The sequence below is a fragment of the Syngnathus typhle genome, linkage group LG9, assembly GCF_033458585.1.
Source record: "Syngnathus typhle isolate RoL2023-S1 ecotype Sweden linkage group LG9, RoL_Styp_1.0, whole genome shotgun sequence".
NCBI lineage: Eukaryota > Metazoa > Chordata > Actinopteri > Syngnathiformes > Syngnathidae > Syngnathus > Syngnathus typhle.
In genome coordinates this window covers 8,809,239-8,824,266 of record NC_083746.1, presented here as the reverse complement: position 1 = coordinate 8,824,266, position 15,028 = coordinate 8,809,239, and the positions used below count along the sequence as shown (strand labels likewise).

General features: G+C 40.2%; 1 protein-coding gene across 5 annotated transcripts in view; it reads left to right on the top strand.

Annotated features, from left to right (window-relative positions):
- The window catches only part of epha3 (eph receptor A3), a 62,282-nt gene extending 47,917 nt beyond the window's left edge, over positions 1-14,365 (top strand). For 2 of the 5 annotated variants that reach the window (XM_061287062.1, XM_061287060.1), the window contains exons 12-17: positions 162-223; positions 2,049-2,258; positions 3,720-3,869; positions 3,991-4,184; positions 8,296-8,451; positions 11,849-14,365. In XM_061287062.1, the coding sequence (XP_061143046.1) occupies positions 162-223; positions 2,049-2,258; positions 3,720-3,869; positions 3,991-4,184; positions 8,296-8,451; positions 11,849-11,954 (878 nt within the window). In that variant the 3' untranslated portion in view covers positions 11,955-14,365. Of the gene's footprint in view, positions 1-161; positions 224-2,048; positions 2,259-3,719; positions 3,870-3,990; positions 4,185-8,295; positions 8,452-10,382; positions 10,505-11,848 lie in introns of all 5 variants that reach the window. The other 3 variants (XM_061287065.1, XM_061287064.1, XM_061287063.1) reach the window with 3 other exon arrangements.
- The last annotated feature ends 663 nt before the right edge of the window (positions 14,366-15,028 follow it).

Sequence of the window (15,028 nt, the reverse complement as noted above, 5' to 3'; positions counted from 1 at the left end):
CATTCTGGCTTTAGTTTGAAACAAAAATGTCACTCTTGATTGCTGACCTTCCGGAGCCGCTAAAAGTTTTGAGAAGTGAAAACTTATCTAACTGCAATTTACGTCTTATTTTAGCTACACAGAATGTAGGTGATGAATAAAAGTTATGAATATCTTTGCAGGTAAGCCTGTCATGATTGTCACCGAGTATATGGAGAATGGTTCACTGGACAGCTTTTTAAGGGTGAGTATGCATAAAATGATGCTGAAATTATTCACCATCTATTGTCAAATATTTGCTGAAATATTCTTGTTTACTGGTACTATTTATTTGCATTGGCTCATTTTCAGCTCAAAGCATCCCTCACAAGAGACCTTTAAAAAAGAAAAACAAACTAAACAAGGTTACGTGATCGGACTTTGCATCTGTCGATTCAAACTATGAGTCAGAGTATGTGATGCCTTTTTTAGTCAATGTCAAAAGGTGCAATGAAAAAAAACAATAAATGCAGTCATGGTGTCATTGCAAAGCGTGACAACAAAAACCACATTGCAATCACAGCTTGTCCAGACAGCGGTGACTTTGCTTACGGCACGGCTCATTAGTCAGCTACCTTTTTCTAATTCAGTAAGCGTGCACAAACTATGACTCTGACATTATTATACCCTGTCCAGAAATATTGGAAATACCCTTTCTGACTTTTTTCCATCCAGTGACGTAAAAATATTTTTTTCTGTTCAAACCTTTGCGAGTGTCAAAGCAATTTTGTCAGATTCAGTTCCTGTAGATCCTGCACCCATTTCACACACACATTCATCATACAGAGAGGGACTTTTTATTTTTACCATGTCTGTGCTCCTTAAAAAGGAGTGACCCGCCTCACTGAAATTAGTCAAAGCATGAGAGCCAAGTCATAACACTGACATCAAAGCTTGCAGACTCATGTTTTAGCCCTTTACCACGTCTGCACTGCATCATAGTTCATCCTGGGGGAGTAGCTGTTTGCTGGCATGTTGCCCGAGGCCTGCACTTCATCTCTGTAGATGTATCATATGCGCACACGCAAACACGCACAAACTCATAGCTTATGCATTATCGCATATGTCTGATTCCAAAAGGCTTTGAAGTGACAATTCCAGGTGGTCCGGCCACTAACCGTCGCTGACGGAATGAGATGGTCAAGTCGGGTTCATAAACAAACTAAAACAACACAAATGACTCATTTTATTCTCGTCTTGAAAATGATGTGGTGTGAGGACGCCAACTTTCCATAGTCATAATCTGACTTTAGTCACTCATAGGATAAAAAGGACTCACAGACTGCTTTACACGCAGCATTTTTATTCATCTATTGGTAGCAAATGACGGAGAAGTCTAAAACTTCTCATAAAACACTTTACACACTTTTCCCTAGCTGCCATGACAAACCAATGAAAGTCTATTTCTTGTGCTACTTTATTGTGCTAGACCCCCTTTGTGGGGACTAATAAATGTCTTGGCACACTCAATCAATTTATCTATTGGGGATTGGGATAAATTCCCACCTGAATGTTTTCTGACGATACAAAGACATTGGACTTCTAAATTCCCTTTTTGTTAAATGATTTTTGTCCAAACTTGGCTGTGACTCGGTGCACAATGAAAGGTTCATTAAAGGATGGTTAAATGAGTTAAGAGTGGAAAAGCCCATTCAAACACAGAACAGAACATGACCTCTGACCTCACAAATCAATATTCTCTCCAGAAATACAAACTTTTAAAAGTCTTCTGTTTCCTACGGAAGTATTTAACTGTCCAAATGGAGTAAAAAACAACAACAACAACAGCAACTAGCAAATATATTCAAGCTCCCTCCAATTTCTGTTTGGTGGAACTTCCAACATCTCATCTTTGACTTTAAATGTCTAACAAAATATCAAAGGTGATTCTTGAAAGGTTAATTACAAAGCCATTTTGATTTTTTGTGACATTCTAATTTATGCAAATACCCCACAAAGGCCAAAATTGCAGTCCCCGGAAGGAACAAATTCAAGATATAACATTAACTTTCTTCTTTCTTCTTTTCCAGAAGCATGACGCCCAGTTCACTGGAATTCAGTTGGTTGGCATGCTGCGTGGCATCGCTTCAGGCATGAAGTATCTGTCTGACATGGGCTACGTTCACCGAGACCTTGCCGCACGAAACATCTTAGTCAACAGCAACCTGGTGTGTAAAGTGTCAGACTTCGGCTTGTCAAGGGTCCTGGAAGATGACCCTGAGGCTGCATACACCACAAGGGTGAGCTCAAAAACAAATCTGAAAATGCTGTGATCTAATAAAAAATGCAAAAAAGAAAACCCTTTCGAGGAGTAGCAACTACATTAAGACTGTATTTTACTATTTAAATAATATGAAGTAAAATGTTAAGCGGCAAAAGTCAGTGGTTAGTTAATATTTATACTGGAAGTGGAATATTTTTTCTGCCAATATTTGACGGGCATTACTGACAGTACCAGCCGGCCTGGCATGCTGCAAGGCAGGCTTACAGCTGTGTTATTTTGCAGCATGTGTGTGGTCATTTTCATCACAGGAATAATATGGTCTAGACTATACAAGCAGACCCTTTAAGCATGCGGCAATTTGCTGACCAATGATTGCTTGTCAAATAAACAGCCAAGGTGCCATTTGCCTTCCTCCTCAAAATACAAAATGAAATGTGGAATGATAAACAGACCAATGTTACAGTAACTGGCAATGACTCCCAAAGGAATTTTATCTTTCCTGATTTATTGGGCAAAATATGTAGTAGTCTGTATTTTGAAATTCGGGGGTAATTTATCATGTATTTTGAACAAGAGTAGCAGATTGTCACAGAGTAGTCTATTTATGTTGCAATTCTGTCTTCACCTCAAAGTCGTACATCAAATATTATAATGCACACGTGTGTGTATTTTTTTTTTTCCCCTGTCATATACATCTCACAGTATTTCCTTGGAGCTGTGAGAGTGTGTGTTGTCGTAGAGGAGTGTGTGTGACTGCACACCACCACGCATGAACTGAATAGTCTTGGCCGATGACTTTTGTTAGTTTTGGCTGCCATCAGCGTGCCTCCCTCAGCTCCTTGTCTCTCATTTGTCCTGTTTCTCAGCTAGAATGACAAATGAAGCAGACGCTACAATAAGAAATGTTGCAGGAAATTTTGGATTAGTTTCGAAAGATATGTTATTTTTGGAAAATATTTCATTTGTTTTTGGAATGAATACTTGCCAGTGTGGGAAATCCAATCAATCTATAATGGTCTTTTAAAAATGAACACATGTGACTCGGCAGCTTCTTGGGACCCATGCTGGGTTTACCAGTGGTGGGTTGGGCCTCCCGAACCTTCGTAATGATCTTATCATTTGGACAAACCATGTTTTTGGGAAAGTTTTGGAAAAGGGCCTTTTGTCTTAACTGTGCAAAGTCCATGCATGTTTAGTTAAATGAGTCTCGTGGAAGAGCTGCAGTACCCTTCAATCCAATTTTGAATGGGCCAACTTTCAGTTCCTGTAGGATGCTTCGAGGCCAAGCACAACATTTTGTACAAATGAGATACAGCCAATCCGGCCAAACACAATTCAGCCGTAACGTCCTCATGAACTTTGTTGTAATCGTTTCCCTGTTTAAGATGAGTGTACTTTTATATTTCCAAGGCAAAAACCCAACTGACAAACCTCTGTCTGTTTTTTTTTTCTTTTCCCCTAACTATTGGTCTTTCAGGGAGGTAAGATCCCGATCCGGTGGACAGCTCCAGAGGCAATTGCTTACAGGAAGTTTACATCATCAAGCGATGCTTGGAGTTACGGCATTGTGCTCTGGGAAGTAATGTCGTATGGAGAACGGCCTTACTGGGAGATGTCCAATCAAGATGTGAGTGCACAAACGGCCTATCATAGGCGCCTTTAGCACAACAACATTTAACTGGCAACAAATATCCACTGCGCCGATGTCAAGCTTTAATCAATACTTTTATTTTCTTTCCTATATCAAGGTCATAAAGGCTGTAGATGAGGGTTACCGCCTTCCCCCGCCCATGGACTGCCCTGCTACACTTTATCAGCTGATGCTAGATTGCTGGCAGAAAGAAAGGAACAACAGACCCAAGTTTGAACAGATAGTCAGCATACTGGACAAACTCATACGCAACCCCGGTAGTTTGAAAATTACAGCCAACACTACATCAAGGTAAGGTACTCCGAATTTTAAAAATGTTGTGTGCTTTTTTATTGTATGTCCATTTTCATAATTTCAGACCTTTAAATATTTTGGAGGCACCGTTATTTCATGAAGGGACAAATGAAGCTTCAAATTTGCTTATTGAATCAGTTGTATTTTTTACCCTTCTAGATGGCACTGTTGCTTTGAGATGTCAGGTCAGTTTACTTTCAGCCCGAGAAAAGAAAAGTCACACCTGGATGTGTCAGATAAGACAACTGGTTCATGAAGCAAATTTGAAGCTTCGTTTTTACATTATGTGCTTTCAAAAATTATCTCTCATATATCCAATGTATCTCTAGAAATGCGACCCCTTGTGGTATTTCAATAATTTTGTCTTGTTTCTTTGTTCTATTTACTTGATATTATGGAATTCTCTATTTATAGCTAGGAAAAACGCTGATTGCTTTTTTTTTTTTGCGTACTTCCTTACATGGGTCCACCATTCTGTCCTGGAAAGCCATGATGGAGGAGGGCAGTACTTGTCCAATTGTCAGTTTAGGCAGCAAGCAAGACAGGCAACAGGGTCTGCAGCAGCCGCATGCGCTATTATGGAGACGTCAAAGCTCATAACATTGACTAATGATTTCTTAAGAAAGTGAAAATAGGTCCCTTGGAGTTTGCATGTAATTTTCCTGATTGGCTTTTAACACTGGGTGAGCACCGGCTGGCCGACACAGTCTAGCGTGCTGATTTATGGGAAGTTTGTGTGTGCGTGTGTGTGTGCACGTGTGTATGTGGCGGCAGTTGCGCAGTGGGAGCAGCTGCACTCAACTCTGCACACCTCGTTTGTCACAGAGCTGTCCTGGCTGGCTAATGGAGCACCCCCTCTTCCCCACACCCAGGCAAGAGCCTGGGACCAGAGGATAGCATCTGGAGGGTTCAGGGGTGGGACCCAGTCATAGTTTACTGTCTCTGCATGGAGAGGTTCTGGGGTCAGTAGGTCAAGGTTGGCTGTCAGAGACTAATTATAGGCCAACAACAGTCCAAACAGGGCCGGAGGGCACTGTCTATCATGCCGGCTGTACAGTGGCAATAAAGTAAAAGATTCCGGAGCGGCGTCACTGAATAATGCATGTTTGTGCTCTACAATTGCTGTTCATTAATTTGCCAAACGACTTTGTCAGTCGATGTTCCCTTTCAAGATGTTGTATTGTTACACTTGTATTTTGGAATTTTACATAAGACATGCCAAATTGTGAACGAAAAAAAATCTGGTTACATTTGTTTCACCGTTTTAATTGATGTTTCTTACATAATGGTTGAAAATGACTCAAATTAAATAGTAAAGCTAACAATATCGAAGAACAGGAAAGTCAAAATAACTTATTACCGTATATTTTGGACTATAAGTCGCTTTTTTTTTTCATAGTTTGGGGGGGGGGGGCGACATACTCAGGAGCGACTTATATACATATATATTAGGGGTGTAAATTGCGGGTTTTCTCACGATACGATATAATATCGATATAAAGAACTACGATACGATATTTGCCGATATCTTAAAGCCTGCTGCGATTCATTCACGATATATTGCGATATAGTGCTCTACGATCGATTTTTTTTTTTTTAATAAAAAATATAGAACAATATCCTGATTTATGACAATTCATACGCAAAATCAACAAGGTACTGCAAACTCTTTATTTAGGAAATTACAAGAGTATTGTAGTATACAAAGTGCTTACTTTAACACTGAACTTTGATGTCGTGTTTTTTCTTTAAATGTGCGGCGAGATTTGTGATCACCGCATGGCAGGATTTACAAACTGCACGTGTCTTGTCCGTTAAGCCATCTTTTCTTTGGAATCCAAAATGCTTCCAAAGAATGACTTGAAGCCTAAAGGGGAGCCAATTTCCTCGTCTTTTTGGGCACTAGCCATAGCACCAGCCCAGGAGCCGCGTACTAGTTGTCGACTCCCCTTTCATGTGCAGCAACGCCGCGCACTGCTCCCTGCTCCCGGAAAGAGGAAGCAAGCAACAATGAACTGGATTTCAAAATAAAGTCGCGTCTAATGTCCGAGGTCAAACACGGCGATATAAATCGATGTTTACCTTTAGCATCGATGCCAATAAATCGTAGAGCATTATATCGATTAATCGATGTGTATCGATGTATCGTTACACCCCTAATATATATGTTTTTTTTTCACTTTTTTGGGCATTTTATGGCTGGAGCGACTTATACTCCGGTGCGATTTATAGTCCGAAAATTACGGTATATACTGATTGCTCCGAATCTTATGAAAAGCAACATATGCAAAATGTAGCCAATTTTTGGTCATCATTAAATAAAGGCCCATCATTAAATAAATCAATATTTTCTAAGTACAAATACCATTTACATCCATTCCAATTAGGGCTCATAATATACATCACATATCTCGAGTAACAATCTTGGACGCGTTGGTGAAGTAAAATCAAAATGTCACACCTGAAGTATTTCAGGTTAATAGCTTCCCTCAGACCACCTGAGTGGTACTGATTAACACTGCACCACATCTATCATATCCAACAGAGGCAGATCAGAAATTCAATTTACAGGGCCATCGCTGGCTCTTTGTATCCCTCTCTCCACTCGGAGGGACTCCATGGGAATTGTCCCAGTCGCACAGCCAGAGATGAATTGGGCTCCTGCTGCCCTGCTCTCACGTGTCTGCACAACTTCTTCTCCTTGCCTCCTCTCCTCCCTTAAGATCACTAAAAACAAGAGTTACACGGAGATGGTTATCTGGAGGTCAAAAGAATGACAAACAGAATGGAAGAGAAATGAAGGGACATCATGTTTATTGTTTGACACTCAATCGTACTTCTGTCGTCTGTTTTCTTTATTCTCATGGTGGTTGAGAGGCTTTAAAATTCTCTTTGCTCCGATCTCCTTGTTTCTTCACTATAACGATCTTGCCTTGGGTTTCTGTGAGATGCTGCCGAAAATGCAACAACAGAGTAAACAAAAGGAATGATAAGGCAAGGAAAACAAGGTCGTTTGCAGTTTATATCTCGAAGGAAAGTCAAGGAGAAAGCAGATGGGGAAAAGAGATCAGAGGAACGAATAAAACTGTAACTGCACAGAGATGATCAATACGCCTTTAAAACAAACACGTCAGGGCAGAAATTTAAATATTTGACAGTTTTGAACCAGGGTAATATTTGAACATATGCTTTTTAGTATAAAGTGACGATATTTCTTTCTATGTTGCCTTAGTACAAATGTATATATCCTCTTTTTTTCACAAATCAGTCTTCCTGAGTTGCTCCTGTGGGCCATTCGCTATTTTGACATGCCTCTGGTCTGGCAGAAAAATATCCTGTCAATGTGCCAGCCACTCATAGCCTTGGACACATTTTCCTCTTTTCCATTCTCTGTTTGAGTTGTCATTCCCCGTCCTCTAAGTTCAACGTCCCCGTTTGCCTTTATTCATACAGTGTATATTGTTATTTCAATTTGTATAGGATCTTAGGTGCTCCCAGTGTTCCACTTTAGTTATTATCATGCTTATTTGCCGTTTTGTCAGTAAACACAGTTTGCCTCCCCCAACACACACACTGATTGTTAGATAATAATCGGGGTGAGGCTACAAAGCCAAATGCTTAACTGCTTTTCACAAAACTTTGTGAAACTTTTTGTGCCTTGGCAAAGAAAACACCCATGCCTTATCCGTTTTGTATTGGATGCAGAAACGAATCCCCAAAAAATCCTTGGTAACGGTTCCATTCTTTTTAATACAAACGAAAATTCCGTGAGCTTGTCATTTATGTTCATGTAAAATTTGATGCTGATCCAAGTAAAGATTTTTGCTTTGGCAGGGGTCTGTGCCCTACTTAGCGCCATTCTATTTATAATCATTATTAATGTTAAAAGCACCGATATGTACTTGGAGGTCTGCCAACTTTATCGGTGATGGTCTGTGAAAAAGGGAATCATTCAGGTTTCTTTGATGCACCCCTCCCTGTCTTCTCTTCATCAGCATGCCGGATTAAAAAATAAAAAAGCACATCTGTTGTATTAATTTATTTGTGCATATAAAGTTCCTCAAGTACATTTTCCCATCTGCTTTTTTGCTTCCACTCAACCTTATAGGCCGGCCAACTTGTTACTGGATCGAAGTAGTTCAGAGGTTCCCCCAGTGGGGACGATGGGTGACTGGATGGATGGCATGAGGACCTTGCCCTGCAATGAGGCCTTCTCTGGGGTCAGCTACAGCTCCTGCGATACCCTGGCCAAGACTTCCACAGAGTAAGACACAAACACACTAGGCCACTCTGCCTATTCATGTCAACGGCATTTAAAAAGGGTCCAAATTGCGAGGCAAGCGTTACTGGGAATTTCTAGCCCTTTGATGAAGAACTCACAATCCTTCTCTCCTGTTCATCAGAAGATAAAAAAAGCGATGGGGCTATTACTAAAAGTCTCATGGTAACCCATCATGACAGGCGTTTCGCCATGCTTTCGATGTCACTAGTATGACTATGAACGTAGAAGGAGAGGGCGTGAAAAGAAGTGATAAAGAGAGAAACAGAAATTGAAATGGAGGCGAATTGTGAGCTCAGCCAAAGGGGGATGGGACAAAAAGCAAAACTATTCATGGATGGAATGAGTGGCTAAATTTGACATGTGAAAAGAGCAGCAAGGGAGGCTTTTGCAAGAGAAAATGCAGGCATGGTTGTCAGATTGTTATGCAAGAATTTTGCAAATCAAGCAATATTGTCCAAAAGTTATGTGGAAAACCAAACAAGAGCAGATGTTTTAGATAGATATTGTACCAAATACAATATATTCTGTCCATTTCTCATCTTGATATTTATCATGCCTTTTCTATCAATAGGGATGTCTAATCGATAAAAGGTTATTCCCAGTCAACAAAAAGCTTACTCTGCAAACTCACGGATGACAAAATACACCACACAAGACTAATCTTGCACGATAGAAATCCCATTGCCCTACACTTTTTTTTCCCCCTGTGGCTAGATGCTAAATTGGATCATTTCAGTATTAATCCTCTGACAGATGAGGCTATAGCAACCAAGGCCAAAACCACCACCGGCACCACTCCACGACTAGCAGCCTTGACTGGGACTATGCATTGCTCTGTATAGATTGCTCTATTGATTCGTACAGACTTAATCTAGTCCTTGATAGTCAGCACAAGTGTTGGCAGTTCTCTGACCTCCTACGAACAGTAATAGTACTTGGCTGCAATGTGCTGACTCGCCGGTTGGTGTAATTTAAGTCCAGTTTGGTGCATTGGTGGTTCTGTTTTATTTTTTCGGACTAAAAAGCAAACACAATTTATGACAAATATTAACAAGTTAGCTTGTGGGACAATTCTGTAGGAACATATCAGTGTACATTTCGACAATGTCTAAGTTTCCGGTCACACATGCGTTGTGCACCTCTTCAAATCTGGAAAAACCTTGAAACCCTCAAAGGACAGAGAATAATCATAGCTCTTAACAAGCATCCCCTTTAGATCATGTTATGAAATTTGTACTGCTCGAGGATGGTCTTCCCTCCCCCTTTATCTAAAAACTGACCCTCTCATGTCAATTTCAACTTTCATATGTATGGTGCAATCGGGTTAATAGAGAGCAGTCCATACACACCGTGCTTTTGTCACGTTTAATTATTCCAAATACAAAATACCCTGCAGAGGTATTAAACCGGGGTCGTGAGAATGTCTGCACAAACACTGCGGAATGAAACTTTTGACGAGTATTTTTCTTAAGAGAGAGATAACTATCTCGGGCTGTGGTGTAATCCAACCCTTTGGGTTTATACATACTGTATAGAAAATCATCGTATTGTTTTGGCAACGCTGCCTGTTTTTGACCTCAGTGCTTTTGGCTATACTGATGAGAAAATAACAAACAGACCTGGTTAATTAAGATGAGGTGGGGGGGAAAGGTAACATGTGGTTCATGAGCTCATTCAAGAGGTCTTGGATTTAAAGGGAAAAAAAATGACAACACAAACCCAGGGCAACAGATGAGCTTTTTCTTTCTGTTAAATGATATATTGCATTTTGACAATGTTACAACTGTTTGTTTTATTTATACATGCAAATGTAAATGTGTTAAATTACCCTTTTGGACAAAACAGTATGACAAAATACCAAGCAGGAAATGGGATTTTATTTTTTAACATTACCCGGCATGGCTGTGTCTCAGTAGAGTGATTCTGACAGAGGTCCACGTCACACCAGCAACTTGCCCAGAATGGGAGCCATCCATGGGGATCACCACTCTCTAACACGCAGTTCCTCTCCTTTCGATTCCTCGGACTCTGGATGGTGGGTGGTGCAGCACAGCCAAGGCGCTTCTCAGGAGCAGAACGTGATCGTGACTGGCCTTCACGTCTGGGATTTCAGGGGATACTTTGTCATAACTTGATGGCTGTGTTTCCATCCCCCAAAGCGTAACTATACTATGTTTCCATTAAAAAACATGTATGTCCGCTATAAGAAAACATTACCAACAGATCACCATGACGCAAAAGAGTGGCAATGGTGGATTATGAAGCTTCAAATATGCTTCATGAATCAGATACCGTCATTCAGTAAGGGTTTGGACATGCATGTTTTTTTAGACAGTCGCAAATTTAAATAATTGAAAAAGCTGACTAAAATAGCAAGTATAAATCTTTTAATTGCAAAGGTTGTAAAGAAAATAAATTGTCTTTCTATTGTGTGGATGGAAACGAAGCCATGATCTCCTTTTTGTCAACTAATGCTGCTTGGTCCTGCAACTCCTTTATTTGTATTGTTTTTTTGTTTTTTTTACTGCAAACCTGAAACATCCATTACATATAACCTGTCCTTTTGTGTTAAAGCACGGATTGAACCAATGTCTTTCTTAAAGTCTGCTGCTTTGCAAAACCAATGTCCTGCTTCCATAACGAACTATTTCTCATTATACTTAACCAACTAAAAAAAAAAAAAAAAAAAAAACATATGTAGTACCATCACTTTGACTGCAAATTATCTGCTTCTACTAATATCGTATTTAAATGTACTCACCAGACTTGTGAGTTCTCGAATTCCTTGAATGAGCTTCTAAATCCACGGACGACATTGTATTTCAGTTGCTGATCAATTCCTAAGGTTGAAGTGAAGTGGTAGCTCTAACGAGCAATGTCTTTAATTGCATGTTTAATTATAATTCATGTACCAGTGGTGCTCCTTTCCCCATCTCCCTCCCTGCCTGTTAAATCGAACCAAACTCAATTCAGTGCAGGAAAGCAGTGCATTGCATGTGATTGTTTCTTTCACTGACAGGTCGTAACTGCAACTGTCAGTGTATCGCCACAGGCCTGTATTGTTGATTATTAGCGATGGAGAGTGGAGGCATATCGTCATTCAAAGCAGTGGCAGCTCACTGGCCTTCTGGGAAATGCAGTCCGGTGTGAATGGCAGCTGCATGGGAAAGTGAAGGGAGCCGCGCTGGGAGCATGTCATTAAATGTCACAAGGATGTCACATCCTTCATCACTAATGCACACTTTCTATCTCTTTTTCTCCCTATCTTTCCCTCTGTCATGTCCCGCCCCGTCACTGTCTGGTAAATGACCTCCCCCTTCCGTCCTTTTCTCTGGCTCTCCCCGTTTCTTTCCTTTCTCTCGTATTTCCGTCTCACTAGGGATTTGAAAAAGGTTGGAGTGACAATTGCAGGACCACAGAAGAAGATCGTGAGTAGCCTCAAAGCCCTTGAATCTCACACCAAGAACGGTCCAGTGCCTGTTTAAAAGATGAGGCCAACAGAGGAAAATCACCACGTCCGCAGATTGTTGGAGCTAATTGCTTGCTTATACACACTGTGTATACATCGTGATGATGGCAGATGACTGATAGGGGAAAAAAAAGTCTTGGCAGAGAAATGGGAAGAGCCCAGAATAGCAAACCAGTTAACTGGTTGACTATTGAACCCTTTGTTGTTCCACGCTCACGTTGAGATGCCTTACAGACACATAAAGCAGCAGGGTTGGATTTTAAAGAATTATTCGAGAACTAACACAGCCGGACAGAACTGGTTCAGGGATAGAGACGACTGGACCAGGATGGAAAGGCGAACAAATGTCAAAGCTGCAGCTCTCGGTAGCAGTCAAGGTGGACGACGTTTCCCTCCATAAACTGCTCGCCTGGGGTGCTTGCTGGCTCCTCCCACTAGACCTTGTCGGCAACCAGCGCAGAGCACGACTGTGGCATGGCTTAACTGCCCCATGTGATACTCAAAGGAAGACAGCAGCAGCACCTGATCCAGTGTGGACCCTTCCTGGACTGATGAAGTCTTGAGATTCTTTTGCAGCTACCTACACATTAACTCAAATCGGTTCGAAACGTTCACGTTCGGTTGTCACATGATAGCAATAATGATGATAATCAGCTTGCATAGGAAAACCATGACCATGATTCACTCACAGTAAGCTTTGAAGGTAAGCAATAACACACTTCACACTCTTTCTATGAAAAATGGAAGTTAAATGTGATACAAGCAGATATTGTAACGTTATAGTGGCGTTCGGCAAACCGGAAATCTTTTGTGTGAAATCTCAGGATACACACATGATTTGATCTATATTTGCTGTAACAAGCGGAAACAGATGAAGTGAACAGAGCGAACCGAAGCAGGGAATTGAGAGTACACGGTAAGAGAGATGAGAGTGAGAAATTTTGAAGTTGGAAATGAAAGGTATAAGATGAAGCTGTGTTTTTTCCACACCTCACCTTCAGATAATCTTATTGTGCAATGGAGGTGTTGAACTCCAGGTACTTGAGTTTGTTTTCCTGGGAAGAGAAAAAATAGTTTCATTTAGCAGCTCACATTCTTTATTCAATAAAGCTGGGCATACACTAATAATGCTGAAATGTTTTTCAAAACAATTCTGAGTTAGCCAATTTAATAATACGACGCAATTTCAAGTCTTGTACGGCCTCATCGCACAATGATCTGATGAAATGTGAGGTGTAAAAAATCTTCTCTGTCCTGACAGTTTTTACAAGAATGGTCCAATTAGATTTTCCAAAAAGTAGATGAACAGTATTATGTTTAACAGAAGCCATTGGAATACAACGTTTCTCTTCAGCTGCTGATAGAGATCATGCAAAACATTGAGTACCTCATTGTTGGGTTTGATAGATGTTGGGTTCACCACGCTCCTGTTTTGGTTGACGTAAAAAGGCTTTACCAACACTACCATATACACACTGTTAAGTAATCCTAAAACTGAAATCCAAATACCTACAGTATGTCCAGAAAGGGATTCCCTGAAGGCACCTTTACGTTTGGATGCTCCACGGTATAGAGGTACATCTATATGGATTCTGGTCACATGATCAGTATTATAAACTGCTACTACTCTATACTTTTGGATGAGAACCATTCAACTACAAGTGTGCACTCTAAATGCACTTAAGACACAATGTGTGAGCACTTTCCTTTACGTGGGAATTTTAATGGCTTGGCTGGAGATTAAATTTACCCAATGGACAGAAATGTTGTTGCTTTGGGGAAAAAAACCCCCAGCTCTGTTCGTGGGATCAGTATAGCCAGTGTTCTACCTGTGGATGCCGCTGTTGCTGCTATGTGATCTGATTAACATGTACATAGTGTAAACCATCGTAACCATATAGCGACTAGCCCGACGCTTCCTGCAATATGTACATGCCATCCTTATTTGTACAAAATTTTCTATGTATAAAAAGATTACAAATTGTGCAACAATTAAAAAAAAAAAGACAATACACCTCTGTATTATACTTTACCTTGTTTTGAATTATATTTGTCAGCCTGTTTTTATTTTCGACAATAAAAACGCAATTGTGATTACATAATTATTTATTTGTTAACATTACACAGCACAGTGTTTTTTTTTTGTTTTGTTCTTTTTAAGATTACAGTAAATTATGTGTCTGTGTTACCTGTGTTTTGTTTTGTTTTTTTACTTATTTTATCAACCTGGGACATCTGAGAGAGCAATACTGTCATGCACCCCATATCCAGAACCCTTCATTTCTGTCTCAAGACTGACCCGTGTGTTTGTGTGCGAGTTTACGTGTTCAAACATAGATGGCCTTGTCAACTAATGTAAAAGGATTTGTAGTGGAAACATTTATATTTTTATAATAAATATTCTCAAAATATTTTCCAAAAAATTAATGATGATAGACCTGGTTCTGTGTTTTTTTGCTTTGCCACACAAAGATAACAAAATAAATTAGACAAAAAACATCAGTGTTGATAATAGAAATAATTATATAATCCATAACATTGCTTGTAGTGCGCACCCTGGAGTTTCCCCAGCACACCTTTCAGGTTGCAAAGTACAGAAATATACCACAAGACGAGCACTAGATTATGCAACAAGAAAATTTAATTCATACAGATGAAGGATTTGAGGTTAAACGAATTTTATTTCCCATGACTGCCCTAATTAACGAGATTGTTATGTCCAGAATCATTAGTCCTGAATCCGTCAAGCACTTGATATCAAACAATTGTCCTCTGACTTTTCCTTACTTGTTTCCGACCTCCCAAGAGAGCATCTCTCCCTAATCCCAACAATCCCGCCGTCATGTCCAATAAACCGATCACGAGAAATCAAACCGTTTTGTCTCCTGTCAACCCAGTTCTTCTACGTTGAAATATGTTAATCAAAATGATTTGTGTTCTTTTTTTTTCTTTTTTATAACCACTCAAGGGACGAGAGGCGAAAGAGTAACGGTTGCTCCGTTCGGCATTGTAAGGTTGACTCTCTCCAGATGTTTCTCGGCAGATGTGCAGAGAGAAAACAGGATGCTACGCTCCCCTATATAAAAAAAA